This window comes from Protopterus annectens, chromosome 6.part0 (genome assembly GCF_019279795.1).
Source record: "Protopterus annectens isolate FY-2018-M chromosome 6.part0, PAN1.0, whole genome shotgun sequence".
Lineage (NCBI taxonomy): Eukaryota > Metazoa > Chordata > Ceratodontiformes > Protopteridae > Protopterus > Protopterus annectens.
The window spans coordinates 472,932,556-472,959,270 of NC_056737.1; the positions used below are offsets into that span (position 1 = coordinate 472,932,556).

Consider the following 26,715-nt stretch of genomic DNA (forward strand, 5'->3'; position numbering starts at 1 on the left):
CTGTGACTGTGTTGAGACCATACACTCCTTAGGTACCATTGTAATTTCCTCATGTGCAGCCTGGCATGTGGAATTAAAATTATGCAGGATGCCATGTAACCCAGGGCCTGCAGGACTTTCCTTGCAGTAAGCTGAGTTTGTCTTGTCAGAATCATGAAGTAATCTGGAAGTTGTTTTTGTTTTTCTTCTGTGAGAAAAGCCATCTGGGTGATTGTGTTCAGATCCGCACTCAAAAAGGTTATCCTTTGGGATGGTACTAGTCTTGACTTTTGGATGTTGACTGTGTATCCCAAGGTCTGTAGCAGGTGAATGGCATAGGCCAAGTCCTTTAACAATTTTTTCTTGTTGTCCGCTTGTATTAGGCAGTCGTCCAGGTATGGATAAATTTGAATTCCCTGAAGTCTGCAATGTGCAATTACTGATGCCAGGCATTTCGTGAATACTCTGGGCGCAGTAGATAAGCCAAAGGGCAATGCTGAAAATTGATAATGCTCTGATCCTGCAAGAAATCTGAGGTGTCTTCTGCAATCTGGTCGGATAGGGACGTGCAGGTATGCCTCCTTGAGATCTAGAGTTACCAGCCAAGACTCCTTGCCCAACATGGGAAGAAGTTGCTGTAGGGTCAGCATTTTGAATTTTGGCACAATGAGATAAGTGTTCAGTGCGGACAGGTCGAGAATAGGCCTCCATTGGTTTTCTTTTCTTGGTACAAGGAATTGTCTGGAGTAAAATCCTTGGCCTTGTTCTGTACATGGTACCCTTTCTATAGCTTTCATCTGAAGTAAATTGCTGATTTGTCTTAAAGCCTCTGCCTTCTGGTTTGGTGGAAGGTTTGGCATTCCGCTTCTTTTTGGCAAAGTGTGGAAGTGAAACCTGTATCCTTTGTCTATTATTTGCAATGTCCATGTATCCTTTGTAATGCAATGCCAGTTTTTTGAGAATAAAGCCAGCTTTCCGCCCAAGGGTGCTTCCAGTTGATCCCTGGTAGGCGGAATCAGAGTCAAGTCATTGGGTCTGTCCTGTAGTAGTGGCTGTAGTTGTAGCTGTTGCACTACTCCTCTGGTTGGCAGGCTGCCACTGACGGCCACTGTAGGGGCCCTTGGATTGACCTCTGCCTCTAGGGTGCCTGTTCCTGCCTCTCTGTGTTCTGGATGAGTCTGGAAAGGACCAATTCTTTGTAGGCCAATTTCTGCTGAACCTCGGTGGTTGAACTTGCAGGAAATCTTTAACTGTTTGCACAGATTTTGCTTTTTCTTCAACCTTTTTTAGAATCTCCTGTGCAGGGGAGCCAAATAAATTTTGTTTCTCCATTGGAGCATCGAGGAGTTTAGCTATGACATGGTCTGGCAAAGATTGTTCCTTTAGCCAGGCATGCCTATGAATAACTGCCCCAGTCATAGCTGATCTAAATGAAGCCTCCAGTACATTATAGCCACATTTTAAAAAATGATTACTAACCTGTTGTGAGTTATGTACCAAATCCTGAAGGGATTTACGGTCTAAGGGTTCAGGAGAAGAAAGTTTCTTATTCAGTTGATCTAACAAAAATTCTTGGTACTGTATCATATGGAATTGACAGTTTAATGCCCTGGCAGAAAGAGTAGCAGATGTATAAACCTTTTTTCCCCATCTCTCTAATGCTCTAGACTCTCTTTCAGAGGGTAGGGGATTTTTGGCAGTAGCGGCTGCAACCCCTTTAGGGCCCTGAGAAATAGTTTCTGGGTCTGCAGCATGGGCTTTATACAAATGGAAATGAGAATCCGGGACCCTGTAATATCTGTCAGGTTTGGCAGGGGCCGGAGGAAGAGAATCAGGGGCTGTACTGACATCATTGTACACATCATCAATTACATTTAGAACAGGAGGTATAGCTAAGGGCCTATGCTGAGGCAAATGCAAAAGGTCCTTAATCTTTTCTAGAATCAGAGAAATCCTGACCTTGCCATTGAAAGTGCTCTCTCATGGAGTGTAAAGTCTCCCCAAAGGAAAATTCTTCAGGAGGGGAGGCCGAAGGGATAGATTCCTCTGCATCTGAATCCTCATAAGGTGAGTAGGCCCCTTCCTGGTGGTCTGACAAATCAGATCCATCCGTGGAGTAATCTGAGGAGTGAGGTTCAGAGGGGTCAGGCCTGGGCCTTTTGTCTGGAGGAGGTTGAGAGGCCCTGTCTGGGTGAGGTTGTGAACCCCTAATTAAGGAGATAAGGTCCTCAGCAAGGCTGAGGATCTGTGAACTAGAGGAAGGCCTCTGGGATGTAGATTTGGCAGGCAAAGCTTTTGAAAGTTTGGCAGCTTTAGCCCTGGAGAAGGCCTTAATAGACATAGAAGCTGGGGGCCTAGCTGCCCCACGTGCAGGGGTAGAAATGTCCAAAGGTATGGTGTCGGACAATTCCTGAACACTAGCTTCGGTAGGGAGTTCTGAAGCCGACTCAGCCGGGGCCTCTCTGGCCTCGGTGGTCGGAAGTATGGTTTCAGTAGTAGGAATCGCCGTGGACTCGGTTTCGGCCGAAACCGAGACACTCGCGGTAGGCCTAGCCGTGGTTTCAGCCGAAACCGCGGGCCGTGAGTGTCGGTCCTTTTCCTTGCGTTTTTTGGCCATATGCGAAGTCGGAGTCTCTGACGGCATTTTATAAGCAAAAGCGGCCCCAAAAAATTCCTCTGCAAACTCCGACCGACGTCTAAGAGTCCGTCGGTTGAAGGAGGCACAGGCTAAACAAGATGATACGTCGTGGTCTGGGCCTAAGCAAGGAAGGCAGTAAGAATGGAAATCCTTATGAGGTATTTGTTTCCCACAAGTTAAACAATTATTTACTTTGTCTGACATCGGCTGAGGCAAGAAAGAGTCCCCAACGGGGTACTTAGCTTTTCAAGTCTTCGGTAGCTGAAATCTCTGGATCTGACCGACCGGCACTTGCGAACAGCTTCTGCTTCGGGCACCGCGCGGCAAGAAAGACAGAGGAAAATGGCGTCGGCTGATGCTTTTATACCCCAGACGCTCTGACGTCGGGGAAAGTGCGACATCAGCCGAGGCCAGACCCAGACTTTGGAATCCGGCCGACTGAAGGGCTGCCTGAGGCAGGACAACCCATATGTTATGACTGCAGATGCATCCTTGAAGGACATCAGAGGGGATAGACTCTTCAGCATCTGAGTCTTCGTAGGAAGGGTAGGGGTAATCCTGTTCCTCAGAGACTGCTGAGGAAATGGATTCCTGGTCAGAAGAAGGGAATTCTTCCTCCAGTCTAGGCCTTTTGTCAGGAGGGGGTTGTGAACCTCTGATAAGGGTGATCAGGTCCTCCGACATTTTGAGCATCTGTTTTTTAGGCATAGGGGCCTGCGGGGTAGTCTGTGAACCCGTTTTTTTAACCTTGGTCATCGCTTTAAGCTTCGCGTAGGACTTTACCGAGAGAGTCGTCGGTTTAAATACACCTTCGGAAGCTGAAGGCCTGTCCCTAGTATCCGGCTCGCTGGCCGGGCTGGCGTCCGCTTGTTGAGGAGGATCGGGCTCCAGAGGCCCGGTAGTCTCTGTCTGAGAGGTAGTCGTAAATTCTAAATCCGCAGTAGTCAGGGGCTGCGTAGGCACCTCACCGAGTACCGGGGATCCGGCGGCAGGCCTAAATGAGACCTCGGTATCTGGTCTAGGCCTAGGCTGCCTGTCTTTGTCCTTGTGTTTTTTGAACATAGCTGAAGTCGGTTGCTCAGACGACATAATATAATTGAATCTTCTACCAAAATAATGTTGGGCGGTATCAGCCCAACGCTTGATAGTGCGTTTATTGAACCTAGCACAAAATCTTCTACCAAAATAATGTCGGGCGGTATCAGCCCAACGCTTGATAGTGCGTTTATTGAACCTAGCACAAAACCGACAACCAGAGACATCGTGGTCTGGGCCTAGGCAAGGAATACAATAGGAATGAAAATCCTTATGAGGTATTTGCTTCCCACAAGAAATACAATTATTAACTTTGTCTGACATCGGTCTGAGGCAAGAAAAGTTTCCCCAATGGGGTACTTAGCTTTATAGAAGACTTCGGCTGAAATTCTGTTCGGAAATCTCAGGAGCTGGCCGACCGGCACTTGCGAACTGCTTCTGCTTCGGGCACCGCGCGGCAAGAAAGACTGAAGAAAATGGCGTTGGCTGCCTCTTTTATACCCCTGCCGCACTGATGTCAGGGAAGAAGCGATGACAACCGACGCCGGATCAAGGCTTTGGAATTCTGGCCGACTGCGGGACCGCCTGACGGCAGGATAACCCAAGTGTGATGACTGCAGCAGCATAGCACGATGAACATCCCCAGATCCCTCTGTAATTTCCAAAGCTGGCTGCTTGGATTTCAAGAAAGACAAAAAATGCTGAACCAGCTGGAAAAGTTGTAGGAAAGATGCCTGGAAAGTGTAAGGGACCAAGGTACTGCCTGATTCAGGTAGAGGCAATCTGGTTAGTAACTTTCTTCCCCTTTGGTGCTTTCTGCCTCATTATTTCAGACAAAATCACATAAAGGCCCTGAGTCACAAACAGGTGATACAGACCTTGATCCAGTCCATGGGAAACTCCTTGTAAATTACCACCATGGGTATACCCCAGTTTCTCCTACAGTAACCAGAATGCAGGACCTCAAAAGCAAGAGAGTGTGGTATCTATAGGCATAGTAAAGTCTTCAGTCCAGCAGGACATACAAAATGCCAACAGGGTGACAGCTTACAGAGTAGTTTCACCAGAAGACTCAGCAAAAAACAGCTTTAGAAATTAAGGCTAAAAAAATGCCTTGCTATATCTGGAATCATAGGTGCAAGGAAGGCCTAATACAGCCACTCAATATGTCCTCAGTCAGCTTTGGAAATTGAGGCTGCAAAAGTGCCTTGCTATGTCTGGAATCATAGGTGCTAGGAAGGTCAGATACATCCACTCAATACGTCCTCAGTCCTCCAATGTTTCTTCACATTTTGCTGGAATGTTTTTTTCTTATGCAGAAGTTTCCCAAATGCATTTGAAACAGACATTGCAGGCTTTCTTTAGGCTTACCCCAGTGCCACCATCCATCACTGGGTCTACCTGTCTCTTCTACAGCCCCTAGACCATCTCCATTCTAAAGATGGTGCTGGAGCAGAACTTAAAGTTGAGTTGTCTGGAAGGTGGGGAATATATGTCACTGACTGCTTTCACTATGGGATTTTTTCATGTATGACCTACACACTGGTCCCCCTCTCCCTTCTTTTGCCTATTTACTCATGTGCAAGGGCTAATTCCTTTATGGACTACACCTCCACCAGGGAATGCAGAGATGAACACCATCCCTCGCTGCCATCACTTCAAACACTTGAGCTGTTAATTGAACCTGGTTTGCCTGGGTCATAGTTAGGGCTTTTTATCCTACTACACTTTCTAGGAATCTATCCCTTTTTAGTGTGAACTTGTAATTTGTAATGAAAACTGGGACTGGAATCAGACAGAATGCTCGTTGAAGTTTCTTCCTAAAAATGGTTTCTTTAAAAGAAGTCACTGAAGCTTAACTATAACAATGTTCTTGGAATCAGCAATTTCTTTTAAATTCTAGTGCAACTCTGGAGGATTTTGATTTTGGTAGCAAAGAAATTATGTTATGTACTCACCATAACTTGGTATCTGTATTGTCCATTTTCATTCTTCCTCACTAATGGGTTCAAATCTGATCCTCAGATCTGACTCAGCCGCATACACTAGACTTTGGATCCAGCTCTCACGCTCCTCCCTTTACTAATAATGCTCTATTCCGTCCCGATTTCCTCAGATTGAGTTTGCTGCCTAATCTCTCACTTGTCCAAGAGAAAAATACGATGGGTAGAAATAAAGACAGGGCTCAAACCTGGAATAGTAGGTTTCAAAAATAGTCCAATAGGTTCTTCCAGAAGGAAAAAAGGAATGGGGGACGGATGGGAAGGAAGGTGAGCAAAACAGATGCCAAGTTATGTTGAGTACATAACTTATAAATCTGATGTTGTCCTTTTTATTCTTCCTCACTAATGGGACAGAGTCCACAGCTACACAGTGCTTGGGTGGCTCTCATGGAAGGATATTCCAGAGTACTGCTGAACCAAAGGAGGCTCTATTTCTAGATATGAAGTCTAACTTGCAATATGAAACGAAGGTATGAGTCTTGGACCATGTAGCTACTGCACAAATGATGTTGTCAATTGACATCTAAGCCAAAGTAGCAGCCAAGGTTCAAGTTGAATGAGCTGGGGGAGATCTTGGTAAAATTAAGATTTTTTGAGAATAAATCAGTGAAATGCAGCCTGTAATCCATTTAGCTAGGGTAACTTTATAGACTTGACTGACCATGGCTATTTCAGAAAAAGGATACAAAAAGCTGATCTGACTTTCTAAACTGTTTTGTTCTACCTGCTGATGTCTGCACACATCAAGGAGATGTAGCATGTACTCTCCCTTATTAGAAAAATTGCAAAAAAGACTGGGAAATTAATGGATTGGTTGATGTTATTTTCAGAGGTCACTTTAGGTACAAAAGAGGGGTTAGTCTGTACAGAAACTCTGTCTTTACGAAAAACAATTTAAGTGGGTTTTGCTGATTGATCCTGGAGTTCAGAAATTATTTTTGCTGAAGCCAAGACTGTTTTCCATGACAGAAGTTTTAGATCACATTTTACTAACAGTTCAAAGGGCTTCTGACTTAAATCCTGAAGAACTACAGTAAGGTCTCATGGTTCATAGGTAAGTACTAGGCTATCGGCCCAAGGGCCTAAGTAAGCCTAGCCAACAAAGTTCCTTGGCTTACGCTACCCAAGAAAGTTAATTTCCTGTGCCCCTGTCAAGCAGAGCCACAGAAGTGATCCCCAGGGTATATTTCCTATTTCCCATCTACTCACCAAGATTTTTCATGAAGAGTGCTAATGAGAGGAACTTTGACATAGATGGGTAGCTTGTTCCAGAGTATAGAAAGTCACTGGGACAGGAATCTATCTCTCCAGCATGTCCTGTTTATTGTGGTGACAAGGTTTAGGTCCCTAGAGCGTATAGCTCGGAGGGATTGGGATTTCTTTAGGTGTAGCATGTCCAACAGCTCTGGGTTTAACATAGCTTTACATGTTAGGCAGAATTCTCCTCTGAGTAGGCGATATCCTACAGAGTAAAGCTGGAGTTTTTTGAGACAGTCAGTGTAGGGCATCTGTTTGAGGCCAGTAATCCTCTTTGTGATGTACTTCTGTGGCCTTTCCAGCTGCTGCAGATGTCTTGTGAGGCATATTCCAAAAGGGGTGTTGTACTTAAAATGGGTCTAATGAGTGCCTGAGTAGAGGGGAACAATGACCTCTTTTTTCCTGGATGAGAACCCTTTTGTGATGAAGTGTGCCACATAGAAGGATTTCCTGACTACTGTGGCGATGTGATTATCAAGAGAGAGACTACTGTTCACCTGGGTCCCAAGGTCTCTTATCACACATTTGGCGTTAAGTAGTTCATGGGTACAGAGTTTTTACCAAAAGGGATGACAATCCACTTTTTGGCATTGAGCTTGAGACCATGCCGCTGACACCAGGCATCTGTCTCAGTGAGGCCCTTCTGTAGGATGTCCACATCATTTGGGGACTCAACTACGGCTCCTAGTTTGCAGTCATCTGCAAACTTCATTAGCCAGAGGCCTTCTGTGTTAGCCTGTACTTCAGAGAAGTAGATACCAAACAGGAGAGGTCCCAGGACTGAACCCTGTGGTACTTCGCTTGTCACTGGTTTGAAGTCAGATTTGGAGTCTGCAACCTTTACAGTGTGGGTTCTGTCAGTGAGCCAGTTGGCAACCCATCTTGTGACGTAGGGATTTATACCTGGTTTAGTGAGTTTAGCTATAATTCCATAATGGGGGATTTTGTTGAAAGCCTTGGTGAGGTCAAGATAGGCTGTGTAAACCACCATACCCTCGTCTATGGTTTTGGTGACTGCCTCAAAGAGGTCGATCAGATTCAGAAGGCATGATCTGCCTTTCACAAACCAGAACTGGGAGGGGTCCAGAGTTTGGAGGTTACCAATGTCTTTGTTTATGAGTTCCACGATGATATGTTCCATGGCCTTGCAGACGAGGCTCGTCAGGCTAATAGGGTGATCGTTCCCAGGATCAGTTTTGGCTCCCCCTTTGTGGAGTGGGATAACTGTTGCTGTGCGCCATTCAATGGGCACAAAGCCTGACGTGAGACTATGAATGAACATGGTGCTTAGGTGGGGAGCCAGTTTGATCTGAAGTTCATATAAAACGCAGCCTGGGATGTTGTTCGGTCCCATGGATGCTGTTTTTTTGGTTTTAGAGAGTGTAACTTTTACCTATATAGATGTGATTACAGGGACTCTGCATTTTTCTTGTATACATATGGGCCCTTTAGCGGTGAGAGGAGGGTAAAGTTAGCACTGAACCTATCTGCCAGGATGGTGGCAATATCAGTTAGTACTGTAATTTTCATACCATTATGCTGCAACTCAGAGCAGATCTAGGTGTTGCCATTGAGATTCTTGACATAGCTATAGAATGCTTTGTGGTTGCCCTTAGAATCAGTGGCGATTTTATTTTTGTAGCTAGCTTTGGAGGATCTTATAAGGAATCTCAGCTTCTTACTGAGGCTGACCGGGGAGCACCTTCACTCATGGGATTTTACTCTTTTGCATCAGTTTCTTCCTTCTGTTGTAGAGTTTGTTTATGACAGGGGACTACCAGACTGGCTTCCTTTTTTTGGAGGATAGCGCCTTGGTTCTGTTTGGGATACAACGATCCATGCACTCGTGTAAGTGCTTATAGAGTGCATTTGTGTAGGATTCAGCAGTCGTAACTGTATTGTCCATCTGCATGGGTGTCATGAAGTTCAACACTTCTGTCTTAAGAAGCATGAAGCTGGCTTTGGAGAAATTGTTTACCGTGGTTTCCTTAATGGTGGGTGGGGGCGGGATGCAGATATCTAGGGTGATTAGCTTACGGTCTGATCTGACCAATGAGGAGATGACTTCAGGTATGGATTACCAGTCACTCATGTTGGTAATGACTAGGTCTAGGATATTGTTGCCCCTGGTAGGGGTGTGGATAAGCTGATCCAGGGCATTGGAATTTATAAATTCCAGAAAGCACTGAGCGAAGGAGTTGGTACATGAGTAGTTTTCCCATTTAATGATGGGGTAGTTGAAATCGCCCATTATTTGGGTGTTTGGTTGAACCCTAATATTTTCCAGTATATCAAGAAAAGAGGAGTGGGAATCCTGGGGCATGGTGGGGGATCTTTAGCAAGCTACAATTTGGATTGCAGTTTTGCTCAGAGATAGTTGCACTTGGATAACCTTGGATGCATTATGCTGCGCAACTAGCCTGGAGGTGTGGATATCCTTAATGAATATGGACACACCTCTGCCTTTGGTGTTCTGGTCCCAGTTAGACGGCTGAAAAGTGTGGTATGAGTTATAGCCTGGTAATGCAGGTGTGCTCTCTAGAGCCTTGAACTAGGTCTCAGTCACTGCACAGATATCGATGTTCTCCATTTTAAGGAGTGCCTCCAGTGAGTGCATTTTGAGATTTAGACTTCTAGCATTGAGTAGCATTACCCTCAGTTTTTGCTTGCCTGTTCCTGTTACGGTGGTGACTTTGTCATTTGAACCTTGGCTAAAAGAGGCACTATGGGGACGGCAAGACCCTTAGCCAGTATCCGGAATCCCAGGCGTGACAGGTGCAGGCAATCTCTGGCAAAGCATCGTGCTCTGTTGACCATGTCGTCCCAGGCACACAGATACTGGATCCCTTTAGAATGACACCAGAAGCTTAGCCAATTGTTGAAGTCACTCATTTTGTCTTTGTACTGCGGTATCATGCTGGGCGATGGCAGGATGCTACTCAGGGTTAGGGTCATACCTGCCGGGGCTATAAGATCAGAGAGCTCTTCCATGTCTCTTTTCATGTAGTCCAGGGAGGTATGTCTCAGGTCATTCACACCAACATGGACAATGACAGAGTCGTATTTGTACTTGTTGTGGAGTGACCTGAGTGCGTGGGTTATGTGGCGCATCCTGGCACCCAACAGGCAGCTGACAGTAACCTTCTCCTCGTTTAGCCTAGTGAGTGGGACATCAGTGTGCCTGACTATAGAGTCATCTATGACTACTGTGTTGGGTACGTTGTTTTGCCTTATGGGCTGTGGTTTATGGCACACTGAGTCTGTGGGCTATGTGTCATTTGGGTTGTGTTGGGGGGGTGGAGGTTGCTTGCGTTTCTGCTTTGGAGGTCTCTGTTGCTTGAGCAGATTATTACTGAGAGCCTCCGAGAATGTTTTTATGTTACTATGTGTGGATTTTGGTGACGTAGGTTTAGCGGGACTGTGTGATGAGTGTGGTGTTGTGCAAGTGTTTACCTTCTCCTCTTGACTGTCAAGTTCAGTCTTGGTTGGAGAGAGCTTTACCTTCAGTTAGGCTAGATAAGTGCATCTCTTACAGGTTATGGTGTTGGGCGGTAGGAGGAGAGGGTTGTCTGTGTACATGAGGCAATTGCTACATTGCCCCAAGATGCCCAGATTCATCAGATAGACAGGAGAGAACACTGGGAGCTGACCCTTGGACATGCCTGAATAAAAAACTACTTTACTCTAGACAAGTGAGGAAAGTAAGTACAAAAAATGTCTTCCTCTAGGTAAAGAGTAAGGTTGAGTGCTATAGTAATCTGAAGCATATTTAGTGTTAGCAACAAGTTGTGAACAAGTGCTGAGCACAAATAAGCAAATTCAAGTGCTAAAACTAACAATCTGTACCTGGACCTTGTGGTAGAAAGGCTTCCTAGTGCTTACCACTCCCACTGATAAGTTAGAAGGCTTCCCTCCATCACAGAAAGGCATGGGGGGGGGGGGCTCAGAAGCTTACAAACAGTCCTGGTTACAGCAAATCTGTATCTGGACTAGACTAGTTACAGGAAAGATGGGAAACAAGTGCAAATGCGTGCTTTTAAACCAGTAAGTTGAAAGAGATGGAAAAACTGCCAAACGGCCAATAAACTACAATTTCTGGGCCAGAAACCACTCTTCTGGTAGAAAGGCTACCTAGTGCTTACCACTCCCACTGATAACCTAGAAGGCTTCCCTCCAACAAAGAAAGGCTTTGGGGGTTCAAAAGCTTAGAAATAGTCCTGGTTACAGCAAATCTGTACCTGGACTAGACTAGTTACAGGAAAGATGGGAAACAAGCGCAAATGCGTGCTTTTAAACCAGTAAGTTGAAAGAGATGGAAAAACTGCCAAACGGCCAATAAACTACAATTTCTGGGCCAGAAACCACTCTTGTGGTAGAAAGGCTTCCTAGTGCTTACCACTCCCACTGATAAGTTAGAAGGCTTCCCTCTAACACAGAAAGGCATGGGGGGGGGGGCTCAGAAACTTACAAACAGTCCTGGATACAGCAAACCTGTATCTAGACTAGACTAGTTACAGAAAAGATGGGAAACAAGCGCAAATGCGTGCTTTTAAACCAGTAAGTTGAAAGAGATGGAAAAACTGCCAAACGGCCAATAAACTACAATTTCTGGGCCAGAAACCACTCTTGTGGTAGAAAGGCTACCTAGTACTTACCACTCCCACTGATATCCTAGAAGGCTTCCCTCCAACAAAGAAAGGCTTTGGGGGTTCAAAAGCTTAGAAATAGTCCTGGTTACAGCAAATCTGTATCTGGACTAGACTAGTTACAGGAAAGGCAGGAAACAAGCTTAGAAACCTTTTTTTTTTTACTGGCTTGCCCTTCACAAATGTTCTCTCTGTATTAGGTAGAACGAAATAGTGACACTAGACTGGAATAGAGCTGGGATAGAGTTGAACAGATGGGACTGGTAGGAGTGTCTGATGTCAAAATATGATTTCAATATACTCGGTTGAGTGAGCAAATGAGATAGACCCAGGAGGAGTGTTCAAACACAAATTTACTGGAGGGTTGGGCAATTCCAAAGCCACCAAGATTAATACCAGAAAAAGAACAGGGAGGGAGGGCGGCAAACTAACTACAGAGAGAGAGAGAGAGAGAGAGAGACCACAATATTCTATGAAACAATTAAACAGAAAAATAAGTAACTACAGAGAGACAAAGACCATAATATTCAATGAAACAATTAAATAGAAAAATAAAATGCAGTACAATCTTTAATACTGCAAGTTTGAACTTAACTCAGATAGTAATGCAGTTGATTGTAGGTATGTAGCAGAAGCCGAACAACTCCAATAATGAACAGTAATAAATTCAAAAATATGTGACTAACAATTATAAATACAGAGAAACCCTCTAGGCTAAGAGTTTAACACTGAATATCAATGAAGTGAAACACAACAGCCCGCACTTACTGCAGAGAGAGAGAGAGACCACAGTATTCTATGAAACAATTAAATAGAAAAATAAATAAGTACAGAGAGACACAGACCACAATATTCAATGAAACAAATAGAGAAATAAAATGCAGTACAATCTTTAACACTGCAAGTTTGTACTTAATTCAGCTAGTAATGCAGTTGAGTATAGGTATGTAGCAGAAGCCAAACAACTCAGATATTCAGCAGTAATAAATTCAAAGATATGTGAGTAACACTTATAAATACAGAGAAACCCTCTAGACTAAGAGTTTAACACTGAATATCAATGAAGTGAAACACAATAGCCCCCACTTACTGCAGAGAGAGAGAGAGAGAAAAAGAGAGAGAGACCACAGTATTCTATAAAACAATTAAATAGAAAAATAAATAACTACATAGAGACACAGACCACAACATTCAATGAAACAATTAAACACAAAAAAGGCAGTACAATCTTTCTTGAACACTGCAAGTTTGTACTTAACTCGGGTAGTCATGCAATTGATTGTAGGTATGTAGCAGAAGACAAACAACTCAGATATTGAGCAGTAATAAATTAAAAGATATGTGACTAACACTTAACAGAGAAAACCTCTAGGCTAAGAGGGTAACACTGAATATCAATGAAGTGAAACACAACAGCCCCCACTTACTGCAGAGAGAGACCACAGTATTCTATGAAACAATTAAATAGAAAAATAAATTATTACAGAGAGACACAGACCACAATACTCAATGAAACAATTAAATAGACTGAAAAATATAATGCAGTACAATCTTTAACACTGCAAGTTTGTACTTAACTCAACTAGTAATACAGCTGATTGTAGGTATGTAACATAAGCCAAACAAGTCAGATATTGAGCAGTAATAAATTCAAAGATATGTGAATAACATTTATAAATACAGAGAAACCCTCTAGGTAGGCTAATAGTGTAACACTGAATATCAGTGAAGTGAAACATACTAGCCCCCCCACTTACTGCAGACAGAGAGAGGGAGAGACCACAATATTCTATGAAACAATTAAATAGAAAAATAAATAACTACAGAGACACAGGCCACAATATTCAATGAAACAATTAAACAGAAAAATAAAATGCAGTACAATCTTTAACAATTACTGCAGAGAGAGAGAAAAAGAGACCACCTCCTACTTTAAGAGTTGTAAAAAATGAAGAACTGCAGAAGTTGGAGCCTAAAACAGGTTGATGTTCTGGTCAGAAGCCCAAACAGAAAACCTTTTCCATTTGCTTCTGTAAATTTTCTTGGTAGAAACTTTTTAGGAAGCCAAAATAATACTGCAAACTGGGGAAGAGAGCCTGGACTGTCTATTACTGGAGGCAGAGAAACCATACAGTTAACTTGAGTGCATGAAGGTTGGGATGTTGAAAACCCTGATGGATGAGATAGGAGATCCTGAAGCGGCTCCAGTATCCATGGAGGATAACGAAGATGAGACCGTTGAAAGGAGAACCATACTTGCTGAGGCCAGAAGTGGGCAATGAGGATTACTGAGCTCTTCAGCCTGACTACTTTCTGTAAGAATTTTGGAATCAGTGGAAGAGGAGGGTACGCATAAAGGAGACCCGAGGACAAAATGTGAAGCACAGCACCTCTCAGTGACTCCCCCTGAGGGGTTATCAGAGCAAAGTACTTGCTGCACTTGTTGTTGAGAGGGGTGGCAAATAGGTCGCAGAAAGGTTGGCAACAACACCTGAAGATCATATACACTACTGACTGAGACACCACTCATGAGGTATCAGAATAGATCTGTATAGTTTGTCAGTACACTGGTTTTCCCCAGGATATGCATCATGATTAGAAAGCAGTCTAAAGAGATCACCCATTCCCAAACTCTTGTGGCCTCGCTGCACAGGGGGTAAGATTGGACTCCTCCTTGCTTGTTGATGTACTAGACTACCAACATGTTTTCCTTCTAAATTGCAATAATCCCTGGGGAAAATTCTTGAAATGCCTGTAACACTAAGGCTGCTGTCATCTCGAGGAATCATGATATGCAATTTGGTCTGTTGGGGAATCACATGCCTTGAACTGTACTTCCCAAGAAATGCACCCCCCCACCCCAGTTGGAATTGTCTGTGCTTACTGTGGCAACTGGATTCGGAAGAACAAAAGGTCTGCCCCGGAAGAGATTGTTGGATTTAATCCACCAACAAATGTGACACTTGCAAATCAGGGTGAGTTTTATTTGAAAAGACAGGGATTGATGTAGAATGGACCACTGTACAACTAAGGTCGATTGGAGAATTCACATAAAGAAGACTGTTATGGGAAGCAGCTGACATAGACCGCAGTGCTTGAAGCACTAACCTTGCTGGAGGAGAAGGATGAGAATAGATATCCTGCTCATGAAGTTTTACAGAAGTAATGCAGTGGAAAGGTAAAGATACCACCTGAGTTGTAAGTGCGCTAAAGCATTCGGATGAATTCCAGGCTCTGAAACAAAGCAGAGAAGAAGAAGAGGAGTGTTTGTATTTTGCATCTGAAACAAAGCTAGCCTTTGTTTGACAAGATTGACTGAAATGTCCGAGGTGTTGCAAATCTGGAGCAAGTAGTCAATGGCTTGTTTGAAGTTGATGCCTGGAAGGGTAGGTAAGAAGCCAATCATCCAGATATGGAAACAACTGGAATCCTTTGCGCCTCAAGTGAGCTGCCACTACTGCAGTGCATTTGGTAAACACCCTAGGGGCTGTGCTGAGCCCAAAGGGCAGAACTCTGAAATGGTAGTGATTGGCTCCCAGCCAAAAGTGAAGATGTCTTCTGGATTGCCTGTCTATTTTTATAGGATAGTACATGTCCTAAAGGTCTACAGAGCACATCCAGTTGTCCTTGTGCAAAAAGGGCAGGTAGACCTGAACTGTGACCATTCCGAACTTTGCTTTCTTTACTAACTGATTTAATCTGCTTAGATCCAAAATGGGTATCTTTGGCACTAAAAAGAAGCATGAGTAAGTTCTGAATCTTATTGGGTCGGGTGGAACCTTCTGGATGCCTCTTTTTTCTAGCAGCTTTTGTATTTTTTGTGATGCTTCCTTCCTCTGACTGGGTGGAACCTTGGGAAGGTTCTTCCTTTGACAAGGAGGAAAAAGGGAAAAGGGTATTAGTAACCTCTGGATATTATTCTTAGCACCCATAAATCTGTTGTGATATCCATCTAGGTGCAAACAGGATCATCCCCTGACTGCCTGCAGAGTTGGGACAGTCGGGCAGAACTTCAGGAGTGGTGATAGGGTTGAAAAGGAATCTCTAAGGTCCTGGTTCAGTGGGCCACCTCTGTCTCTAGGGCAATGTCTACCATTAAAATTTCCTCTTCTGTCTCTAGAGGAATTATCACCATGCGAATCCTAGAAAGGTCCCTGAGATTTACATCTTCTTACCAACTCTGGTTTCTAGAAAAAGTCTGCTGAGAGGCAGAAAATTTGATTCCCACTCTGGCTAAGCGTACCTTTAACTGATGGCCCAAACAAGGAAGTGCCATCAAATGGGGCATTAACAAAGACATCTTAAAGGGTTCTGCAAAGTTCGACAGCTGCATCCAGGTGTGTCTCCTTATGGCAATACCTGAACCAACTGCTCAAGAGGGACCTTCAGCATTATGAGAGATTAACCTCAACAAAGCATTTGAAATAGACAAAAGAGTGGTCAGTTCAGAGGAAGTAATTTTGAAATCCTCAGCAGACATGGACTCAGAGAGAGTATTTGATAGCTCTTTAGTCAAATTTCTCTGCAGCCTTGTAAAATGTGCAAAATAAATAAGCGACCTCAGAGTAAAAGTAGCTGACGTGGACAATTGCTTTCCAAATATGTCCAATGCTCTGCACTCCCTGTTTGGCAGACAGAAGGAAGAGCTCTGCTAGCTCTTCCTTAGTGACTGCCGCCTCCACCATAGCATCAACAGGAACTCCTTTGCACCAGTGAGGTCTGTCCAAAGGAGAGGCTAAAAACTTGTCCGGGCTCTTGGGTATGGGCGTGACAGTGTCCAAGTCCTTCCATGCCTGGTGGGGAACCAAGTCAATAAGTCTGTCTGCTGGAGGGGGGGTCACCCAAGACATAGATGGTCCAGAACAAAAAGCCTGCAGGAACACCGATTAATCAGAAAGAGGAGTTTAGGATGATCAACAACCTTTCTGCTTAAGAATTTCTGGAATATATTCAAAGGAGATGTCATCAGGTGGAGATCTTTCTCCCTTATCAAAATCAGTGTTTTCTGTGGCAGACTCCATGGGGGACTCTATGTGTCTCCTCTTATACATCCTCTTCTGAGGAACATCCTCTGTGGGATGTTCACAGGAGTTAGCAGAAGAGAAGGGAAGTTCCTCTTGTAGAACTGTCTGCAGGCTAACTGGAACTGGTTTTCCCTGTGGACTGGGACTGCTAGACTCAGAGCTCGAAGTCAATGAGGGAAAGGGGATACGATCCAAAACATGAGACGATGGTGCTTTATGGAGAGAAAAAGCCCTTTCTACCCCCTTAAATGCTGAGGGACCTTTTCCCCTTCACGGAGCAGAAGCTTCTGAAGACGGTAGGTCGGGGCCACCCCTGGATCCGAGCCTCAAGGGGAAAAATGGGTCTGAGCCATTCATGGCCGAAACTCAGAGAGGGGGGATAGATCTGAAAAAAATCAGAGCCAAACCCAATTTCTCAGAGCCAGTGCCAACATCTCAGCTCAGAGACCCGCTCTGATCTGAGGGTATCACAGCAGAATCAGTCAGAGAAATCACTGGAGTGGAGGAAAGAGCTTTCATTGGATCCAACACCAAACCTCTCAGAGATCTCAGATCCTGGAACTCTGAAACCATGGGTTGGATCGGAGTGGGGGAAATGGAATTTTGTGGGCACATCCATAGATCCAGCAGGGGATGGAGCTAGCAGAACCCCCATCTGGATCTGAGCTCTGAGGAATTTACATAACATCCTATCCACATCTGCCTCTGACAGCCTTCTGGAAGACCTAGAAGACACTGTGGTAGGGGGCCGAGAATGTTTCTTTGGTGTCTGCAATAACTGCATATGTAGGGAAGGAGAAAGAGGTTTAACTGCGTACTCTGGAGTACAGCTTCTGTGAGATGAATTGGCTCTTGGAAGGGCTTGGATACGAAGAAGCAGAAGGTAATGGAGATATCACTATAGGTGCTGACCCTTTCGGATCCGAGGTTGACTTTAGATCAGAGGGAAGGCAAAGAGGTTTCGGATCTGAGGAGGTTGGATCCAAGACTTTTCAATTTTTTTCTGTCAGCTAAGAGGAAGCCCTTGGAGACTTCGGATGTGACTTTTTTTTAGTATTTGAAGAAACAGATTTTGTTGTTTTTGAAGGGGTTTGAGCCCCAGAAGTAGCAGAAAGTTAGCCTTTGAGAATGAGCTTGTTTCGCCTGTCAGACAACACTCTCGGATTAAAAGTAGAGAATACTGTACAGGCCCTGTTAAGGTGGTCTGGTCTCAGACAATAAAAACACTTCTTGTGGGCATCTTTTTGGGATCTTATGCCCACAAGAAGTGTACTTCTTAAAACCTGCTGTTTCTTCCAACATAACTACGGGAAAAGGAGAAAGTACAGTTTTGTACATACCATAAATGTAGATGTTCGAGTGCTAATACAGCTGCAGTCATAACAGATGGGTTTTCCTGCAGTCAGGCGGGTCCTCGGTCGGCCGAATTCCAAAGTCTAGGTCCGGCATCAGTTGTCGTCGCTTCTTCCCTGATGTCAGTGCGACAAGGGTATAAAAGAACCAGCCAACGCCATTTTCTTCAGTTTTTCCTGCCCCAGACGTCAGGTGCCCCCAGAAGGAAGGCAATACATAAATTTATGTAATAATGCAATGCAATATAATCAAAAAACAGTAGCTGCAAGCACATACACCATAAATGAATACCCCAATCAGGTTGTATGAGTAGGTGTTAGCCAATAGGCCTGTCCCAAGAGGGGAAGGAGGGAGGGAAACCTGGACTGCAGCAGTATTAGCACTCAAACATCTACATTTATGGTAGGTACAAAACTGTACTATGTTCATCGTGCATACAGCTGCAGTCATAACAGATGGGTAGAATCCCAAAGCTAAAAAAGGGGTGGTAGGCACTAGGTGGAACTAGGAGGAGCCAGGATGCCCTGCAAGACTGCAGTGGCAAAGCCTTCTCCAGTTTTGGAGTATAATGGTAGGTGAAAGTGCTTGGAGAAGGTATGCACACAACTCCAAGTGGCTGCTTCCAAAATATCTTTGGTAGGAACCCCTCTGAGGAAAGCTGCAGAGGTAGCTGTGGCCCTTGTGGAGTGTGATCTGATGCCTGCAGGTATAGTTTTACCATGAAAAGAGTAACAAAAGCATATGCAGTGGGCTATCCATTTCAAGATTGTCTGTTTGGAAATTGGCTTCCCTTGAGCTCCTGTAGCATAGGACACAAAGAGTTGTTCTGATTTTCTGAAAGGCTTTGTTCTGTCCAAATAATAACACAGCTGTCTGTGGATGTCCAAGGAACGTAGAAGTCTCTCCCCTTTGTTTTGAGGATTAGGGTAAAAGGTAGGTAAGTGGATAGCCTGATTCAAAGCTACCCTGGATACCACCTTTGGCATAAAGGACGGATTGGTTCGTAAAGAAACTCTGTCCTGATGGAAAATGATGAAAGGCTGCACAGCCATGAGGGCTTGTAGTTCCGATACCCTGCGAGCTGAGGTGATAGCCAGAAGGAAGGCTGTTTTCCAGGACAAATATTGCAATTCTGTTGAGGCAGCTGGCTCAAAAGGAGGCAAGGTCAGTTTTTCTAGAATGTAATTGAGGTCCCAAGCAGGTACTGGTTGTTTCGTTGGGGGTTTTATATTCTTTATTTATTTATTTATTTTATTTTACATTTGTTGACCGGGCTAGTCTAGCTGGACATATATCCGTTTACAGTAGAGGCCCGGGGAGAAAAGCTCCAGTATGGACAAAATTACAGTGATTAATAACAATTTTCTTAGTAGATTTATACAAGGTACAAGAGAGGATATCTATCACATTTAAAAAAAAAAAAATAAGTTCAAGTTAACAACAAAAAGCAAGAACTACATAGTAAAGTTATTAAGAGATCTAGGAATCCCTTAGTATTCACCTCTCAAATCCAGAAAGCTTCAGGTAGGGCCAGTATGGGGGACAGGAATAAAAAATAATAAGGTGTATTGAGCCATACTTTTAATCGGGATTGGTACAGGGACATAGCCATTGAGAAGTAAGGTGTGCTTTGATTTGTCTTTTGAAGAGAGAGGTGGACTGAAGAGTCACTATTTCTTGAGGGATTAGATTCCAGTGTTTCCCTATGGAATTAGAAAATAGTGCATCACCAGCTTTATTATGTGATTTAGTTATAGATACTAGAAACTTGTTGGCAGAGCAGTGTGTTTAGGTTCTTATATGGAGAAATAAGTCTAGCCAGGCTTGGAGTATTTTCAGGGAAGTGAAGGGTTTTATGAATTATAAGTAGTTGTTGGTAAAGTAATTGGTTATTTAGTTCTAGCCAATTTAGTTGTTTCAGGTTATAACAGTGGTGAGTTCTAAGGGGAGTTGCATTAATGAATCTAGCTATACTGTTATAACAGGTTGAGAGTTTATTGATGTTATTTTTAGAGAGTGTGGTATAAATGGTGAAGCATAAAAAGAGTGGAGAGCAGGTGGGTCTGAGCAATGGTTTTTCTGGCTGCTGGGGTAAGGAAAGGTTTAATTCTATAGAGTGTCCCAATTTTTTTCTTTACAGCTTTAATAGTATTATTTATTTGTTCATCAAAGTTGAGATGGTTGTCAATGGTTACCCCTAATAGTCGAGTGGTATTATCAGGGTTAATGCAGGTTGAATTATTTGAGGTGATAGTAAAGAGAGGTGTAGGAGATTTATTAGTAGGAGTAAAGAGAAGGAGCTTTGTTTTTTTGGGATTAAGGAGGAGGCAATGCTGCATAAACCATTTTTCAACGTTATGAAAGGTTGTCTGGGTGATGGACTGGAGAGAGGGAGTATTTATGGCAGAGCAGATCAATGTCGAGTCATCTGCATATTGGATGCAGGTTGCTTGTGGTATATTCAAATATAGGTCATTAATAAATACTGAGAAAAGAAGGGGTCCAAGGATAGATCCTTGTGGAACCCCTACATTTACTGGGAGTAAAGATGAGAGGTTGTTTTCCCATAGAACTGCTTGTTGCCTATTTTCCAGATAGCTTCTAAACCACTGTAGAGTATGAGAGCTTAAAGAGAGGTTGTTAAGTTTGTCAAGGAGTATGTTATGGTTAACCATATCAAAAGCTTTTGATAGATCTATAAATAGAGCAGATGAGAGAAGGTTAGCCCCTCTGAGGAACTGTCTTAAGAGGGGGTGAGAGAATAAAGGAGGATCAGTGTTGTATTCTGCAGAAATGGCTGAGGCATGAATTTTGATGGAGGAGAATGAAAGTCCACTGCTTAGCATCTCAGCTAGATACTGTAATATTTGAGGTAAATTCAGTATTCCAGGATTCTGGCCCTTTTTCTCATTCCAGGCACAAAACCGTTTCCATTTTGCGGAGTAAGCTTTTCTAGTAGAAGGCCTTCTGGCCTCCAAAATGACATCCTGCACCTCCTTGGAGAGTAGGGTCTGTTGTGAAGTTAAGGAATCTTCCATGCGGCTAGAATGAGTGTTTTCAGCTGACTGTGAAGAGTTTTGAAGCTGTGCTAAGTCAGAAGAAGAGGCATTAGAGGTAGGGTCCATGGTGGGGAATGCGTCAGGCTCCTCAGGAGTGGGTACCAGTGCTGTCTTGGCCAGTCTGGAGCAATGAGAATCATCTTCGGTCTGTCTGCTCTGGTTTTTAATAGAACTTTGGGCAGCAGAGGAAGAGGTGGAAAGGCATAAACTGTCATTGTTGTCCAACTGAAAGAGAGTGCGTCCACTCTCCAGGCCTGTGGATGAAAAGTCCTTGAGCAGAATTTTGCCAATTGGTGATTTTTGTGGGAGGCAAAGAGATCTATGTCTGGCCTTCCCCATGCTTGAATTATCTCTGTAAAACTTGAGGATGCAACTTCCATTCGTGTGGATCTGTCATATTTCTGCTTAGGTTGTCTGCCAGCGTGTTTTCCTTGCCTGGCAAGTACTGCGCTTGAAGTTCGATTTGTAATTCCAGAGCCATGTTCCAAAGTGACAGCCTGCATAGGGGATATGAATGGGTTCCTCCCTGTTTGTTTATGTACCACATTACTGTGGTGTTGTCTGTCCTTATCAATAGTTGACCTGGATGCAGAAGGTCTTTGAAAGCTATAATAGCATTTATTACTGCTAGCATTTCCTTTTGATTGATGTGAAGGTGCTTTTCTTTTTGGGACCATTTGCCCTGAATGCACTGATCTGTCATGTGCACCCCCCCAGGCGTAGTCCGAGGCGTCTGTTGTGATGACTTGATTTGCTTGAGGCTTGCAGAATGGGAGACCTGTGTTTCTTTGGCATGCTTGAGCCCACCACAGAAATTCCTTTTGAAGACATGGAATCAGTAGTATTATTGTTTCCAAACTGTGGCTGTGTTGAGACCATAGGTTTTTCAGGTACCATTGAAGTTTCCTCATATGCAGCTTTGCACATGGGATTAGTAGGATGCAAGATGCCATGAATCACAGAGCCTGCAGGATTTTCCTTGCAGTCAGCCTGGTGAAATTTGCTAGTTTTCTGAAGTATTGAGTTAGTTGCCCCTGTTTCTCTGGCGTGAGGTAAGGCCATCTGGGTGTTTGTGTCAAAGTTGGCACCCAGGAAAATTATTGTTTGAGAGGGTATTAGCCTTGATTTCTTTATGTTGACTGTGTATCCCAGAGAATTCAACAACATTATTACAAAAGGCAGATGTTTCAGAAGTATGTGCTTGCTGTCCGCTTGGATCAGGCAGTCGTCCAAATATGGGTATATTTGTATCCCTTGAAGTCTGCAGTAGGTAATTACTGATGCCAGGCATTTCGTGAATACTCTGGGCGCAGTAGATAAGCCAAAGGGCAATGCAGAGAATTGATAATGGGTTGAACCTGCAAGAAATCTGAGGTATCTTCTGCAATCTTGTCTGATTGGGACATGCAGGTATGCCTCCTTGAGGTCCAATGTTACCAGCCAAGACCCCTTGCCCAGCATGGGAAGAAGCTGCTGTAATGTGAGCATCTTGAATTTTGTGCAGTAAAAATGTGTTTAGGATGGATAGGTCCAAAATAGGTCTCCAATCTTTTCCCTTCCTTGGTACCAGGAATAGTCTGGAGTAAAAACCTTGACCTTGTTCTTATGTAGGTACCTCTTGAATAGCTTTCATGTCCATGAGATCTGAAATTTGTTTTTGTGCCTCTGCCCTTTGATTGTGTGGCAGGTTTGGCATGCCTCTCATTTTTGGAAGGGTGTGAAAATGGAATCTGTAGCCTCTGTTTATAATGTCCAGGATCCATCTGTCTTTTGTGACAATATGCCAATTTTTCGAAAATAATGCCAGTTTTCCGCCTAAAGGTGCTGCCATTTGAGCCTTGCTTGGCATGCAAAGGGGAAAGTCATTGGGTCTGCTTTCTGAATGGCTGTGAACTATCCTCACCACCTCTTTGTGTAGGAGCTTGCCATTGTCTGCCTCTAAACGATCCTTGAGATTGCCCTCTGCCCCTCAGGTGCCTGTATCTACCTCTTTGGGGTCTGTCCATGGCTGGAAAGGACCAATTTTTGGAAGGCCAATTTCTACTGAAACGTGGAGGTTGTACCTGCAGGAAATCTTTCACTGTTTGCATTGATTTAGCCTTTTCCTCCATTTTCTTTAATACCTCCTCAGCTTTAACAGCAAATAATACATCTTTTTGCAGAGGGGCATCTAGTAATTTAGCTTTGACATGATCTGGTAAGGTTTGCTCTTTGAGCCAGGCATGTCTACGTATGACTGATCCTGTAACAGCAGCTCTACATGAGGCCTCTAAAGCATCAAAACCACATTGCAAGGTATGTTTACCCACTTGTTCTGCACTATGCATCAAATTCTGCAACTCCTTCAAGTCTGGTTGTTCAGGTTGTGACATTTTGTTTCTCAACTGTGATAACAGAAACTGTTGGTACTTTAACATATGGAACTGGCAGTTTAATGCCCTCATGGTTAAGTGGCCGAGGTGTATACCTTTTTCCCCCACCTTTCTAAAGCTCTGGAATCTCTCTCTGAAGGTAATGGATTTTTAGCAGTGGAGGCCTTAATTCCCTTGGGGCCCTGTGAGATAGTTTCTGGGTCAGCCGCATGGCTTTTGTATAGGAATTGGTGTGAGTCAGGAACCCGGTAATACCTGTCAGGCTTGACTGGGGCTGGAGGTAAAAAGTCTGGGTTAAGGCAGGCCTCCGAATACACATCATCTAGAATGTCCAAGACAGGAGGTATAGCCAGAGGCCTGTGCTAAGGGAGCAAGAGAAAATCCCTAAGCCTTTTCTTGGAGTCTGAGTACTCTTGGCCTTCCCAGTGGAAGTGTTCCCTTAAGGTATGCAAGGTTTCCCCAAAAGAGTAATCCTCAGGGGGGGGAGACAGAGGGAATGGACTCCTCTGCATCAGAATCTTCAAAAGGGAAGTATGAATGCTCCTGGTCATCAGAATGTTCTGAAATAATGGAGGCCTGGTCCGAGGAGGGGGATTCTTCCTCCACTCTGGGCCTTTTGTCCGGGGGGGGGGTTGAGAACCCCTGATAAGAGTAATCAAATCCTCAGCCATTTTGAGCATCTGCTTTTTAGGCATGGGGCCTTGAGAAGGGCCCTGTGGAGCTTGTCTCTTAGTATGCATGGCTGCTTTAGACTTAGTGAAAGCCTTGATGGAAAAAGAAGAGGAAGGCCTGAAGACACCTTGAGAGGTGGCAGACCTGTCTAAACTCTGAGTTTCACCGCCAAGAGTGGCTTCGGTATCGGTAGTCGGGGTGTGGGCCGAAGAGCCTGCGACCTTGGGTACAGTAGACACCGCCAATGAAGTGTCGTCGGTAGTCAGGGGCTGCGTAGGCGCCTCACTGAGAACCGGACCACCTGTAGTCGGCTTTGGCGTGGTGTCGGTAGAAAGCCGCGGACCTCGTATGTCGGTCCTTATCTTTGCGTCTTTTACTCAAAACTGGAGTCGGAGTATCCGACGACATAATGTAATTAAAGTTTTTGCCAAAATAGTGTTGGGCGAACTCTGCCCGACGCTTAATGGTGCGTCTGTTGAATGTAGCACAAAAACGACAGGCCGAGACGTCGTGGTCTGGGCCTAAACAAGGAATGCAGAGGGAATGAAAATCCTTATGCGGTATTTGCTTCCCACATGAAATACAATTATTAACTTTGTCTGACATCGGTCTGAGGCAAGAAAAGTTTCCCCAACGGGGTACTTAGCTTTCAAGAAGACTTTGGTTGCAAAATATTCGTAATCTCAGGAGCTGGCTGACCGGCATTTGTGAACTGCTTCTGCTTCGGGCACCGCACGGCAAGAAAGACTGAAGAAAATGGCGTCGGCTGGTTCTTTTATACCCCTGTCGCACTGACGTCAGGGAAGAAGCGACAACAACCGACGCCGGACCTAGATTTTGGAATTCGGCCGACCGAGGACCCGCCTGACGGCAGGAAAACCCATCTGTTAGGACTGCAGCTGTATGCACGATGAACATCAAACCCTATACTAACAAAAATGGAAGGGTAAACAACAACAAGAACTTTTTTTTTTTTTACAGAAAAAGGAAATTACTAGAAAAAGGTAATTAGTAGAAACATCCTGGCACTCTGGAAAGAAAAGGGAAGGATAAAAATACCAACTATGGTATTTAGAGAAAATACCTTTTATATCAGGTAACACAAATTACCAACAATGATATGAAGACTACTAAGCACTACGTACCAAGGAGGTTGATCCAATGGTCAAAAAGAAATCCCTAACGCCAGCGACAGCAAAGAGGGAGGATGAAAGAATAAATTCTCAAATTTAGGAAAAACTAGAGACATTTTAACACTTTACAATAAGAAATAAACTTGCTTACAATGCTTGAGAGAGGAACCTACAGCTAACCACGATGGCAGTAAATGGGATCTCAGGCAATGGGGATGAAATAGAGCATTGTAGGTAAAGAGTGGAGCTCGAGAGCTGGATCCGAAGTCTAGTGTATTTAGCCGAGTTGCATCCAAGGATCAGATTCAAAATTAGTGAGGAAGAATGAAAAGAACAACATCAGATATAGCTATTTTATTCTAAGTCTGAAGCAACAAGATTAGTGAATTCTCTATAGGTACTTCAGACATTGGCTTTTGAACCCTGTTTGGAGGAGCAAACAGCACATTTAAAGGAATTTCACTTTCTACCACAATCCTACAAAGAAGCTTTTCACATACCACACTTTCCTGGCTTCTTTTTCACATTTCCTATTTTATCACCATTTTCATTTCTACTGAATTTTTATTCTAAAAAGTTTGAAAACCTTGTCAATCTTTGCTGAGAAACATTTAATCATCTCAAACTACTAGAGTTAACTAAATGACACAAGTTTGATAAGACTCAGTATTAATGCTCAAGCCTCAATTAAATCAAGCAATGGGTGCTATTTTCTTTAAACAGTATTTGACTGTCAGAAGCACATTTATTTACAACTTACTTTCATTGACAACAAAAATGGCAGACATATAAATGATGCAAATGACAGGGAGGAATGCAAAATCATATCACTGCTTATCTGAATAAAGACACCACAACAAGGACACTATTAAATCACTAAAACTCCAGTTTGTTTTTCTGTGGAACACAACACTGTGGGACATGGAATTGCTGATACCCACCTCCCTCATCTCCTCATTCAGTTTTCTCTGTTCTAGGGCTTCTTTCTCAGCTCGTTTACGGTGCTCTTTCTCCACCTTCTCATACTTCTTCCAGTACAAGAGCATTTCTTTGGTAAGTCTTCGTGCCCTCGGCAGGGTTTCCTTACAATTCTTTTGTGCTTGGATGGCTGCTCTTCGTACCTCTCTCATGCACTGATGGGCCAGCTGTGAACAGAAAAGGGGATAAAAAACACTAAATCCAAGCAGCAAAAGACAGACAAGTTCATACTTTAGCTTTAAGATACAGACAACAGACAATGCCCTCATCACCTACAGAGCAGTTATGCAGGATTCCCCTACTGTTGTGTGAGGCCTTTGGGTGTCTCAATTGGTAAGAAGAGAATAAAAAAATCAAGTCATAAAGTACTTCATGTATTCTGGCTGCAAAAGCAGAAAGTTTTAAATGAAGATGTTCCAGTGAGATTGATCTCAAAATTAATAAACATAAACAATGAAGCACACACAAAGAAAGCCTGCAATTTCAACCAAAAGAATTGAACGATGTCAGCAAAGGGGAGTGGGAAGGGCAATCACACTTGCAGTCAAGCAACATTTTCAAAACAG

At 43.7% G+C, this 26,715-nt stretch overlaps 1 protein-coding gene across 1 annotated transcript in view; it reads right to left on the minus strand.

Annotated features, from left to right (window-relative positions):
* The window catches only part of INO80 (INO80 complex ATPase subunit), a 2,478,170-nt gene that overhangs the window by 1,405,862 nt on the left and 1,045,593 nt on the right, over positions 1-26,715 (minus strand). Inside the window, exon 11 of the mRNA XM_044074204.1 lies at positions 26,113-26,316. Coding sequence (XP_043930139.1) covers positions 26,113-26,316 — 204 coding nt within the window. The remainder of the gene's footprint in view (positions 1-26,112; positions 26,317-26,715) is intronic.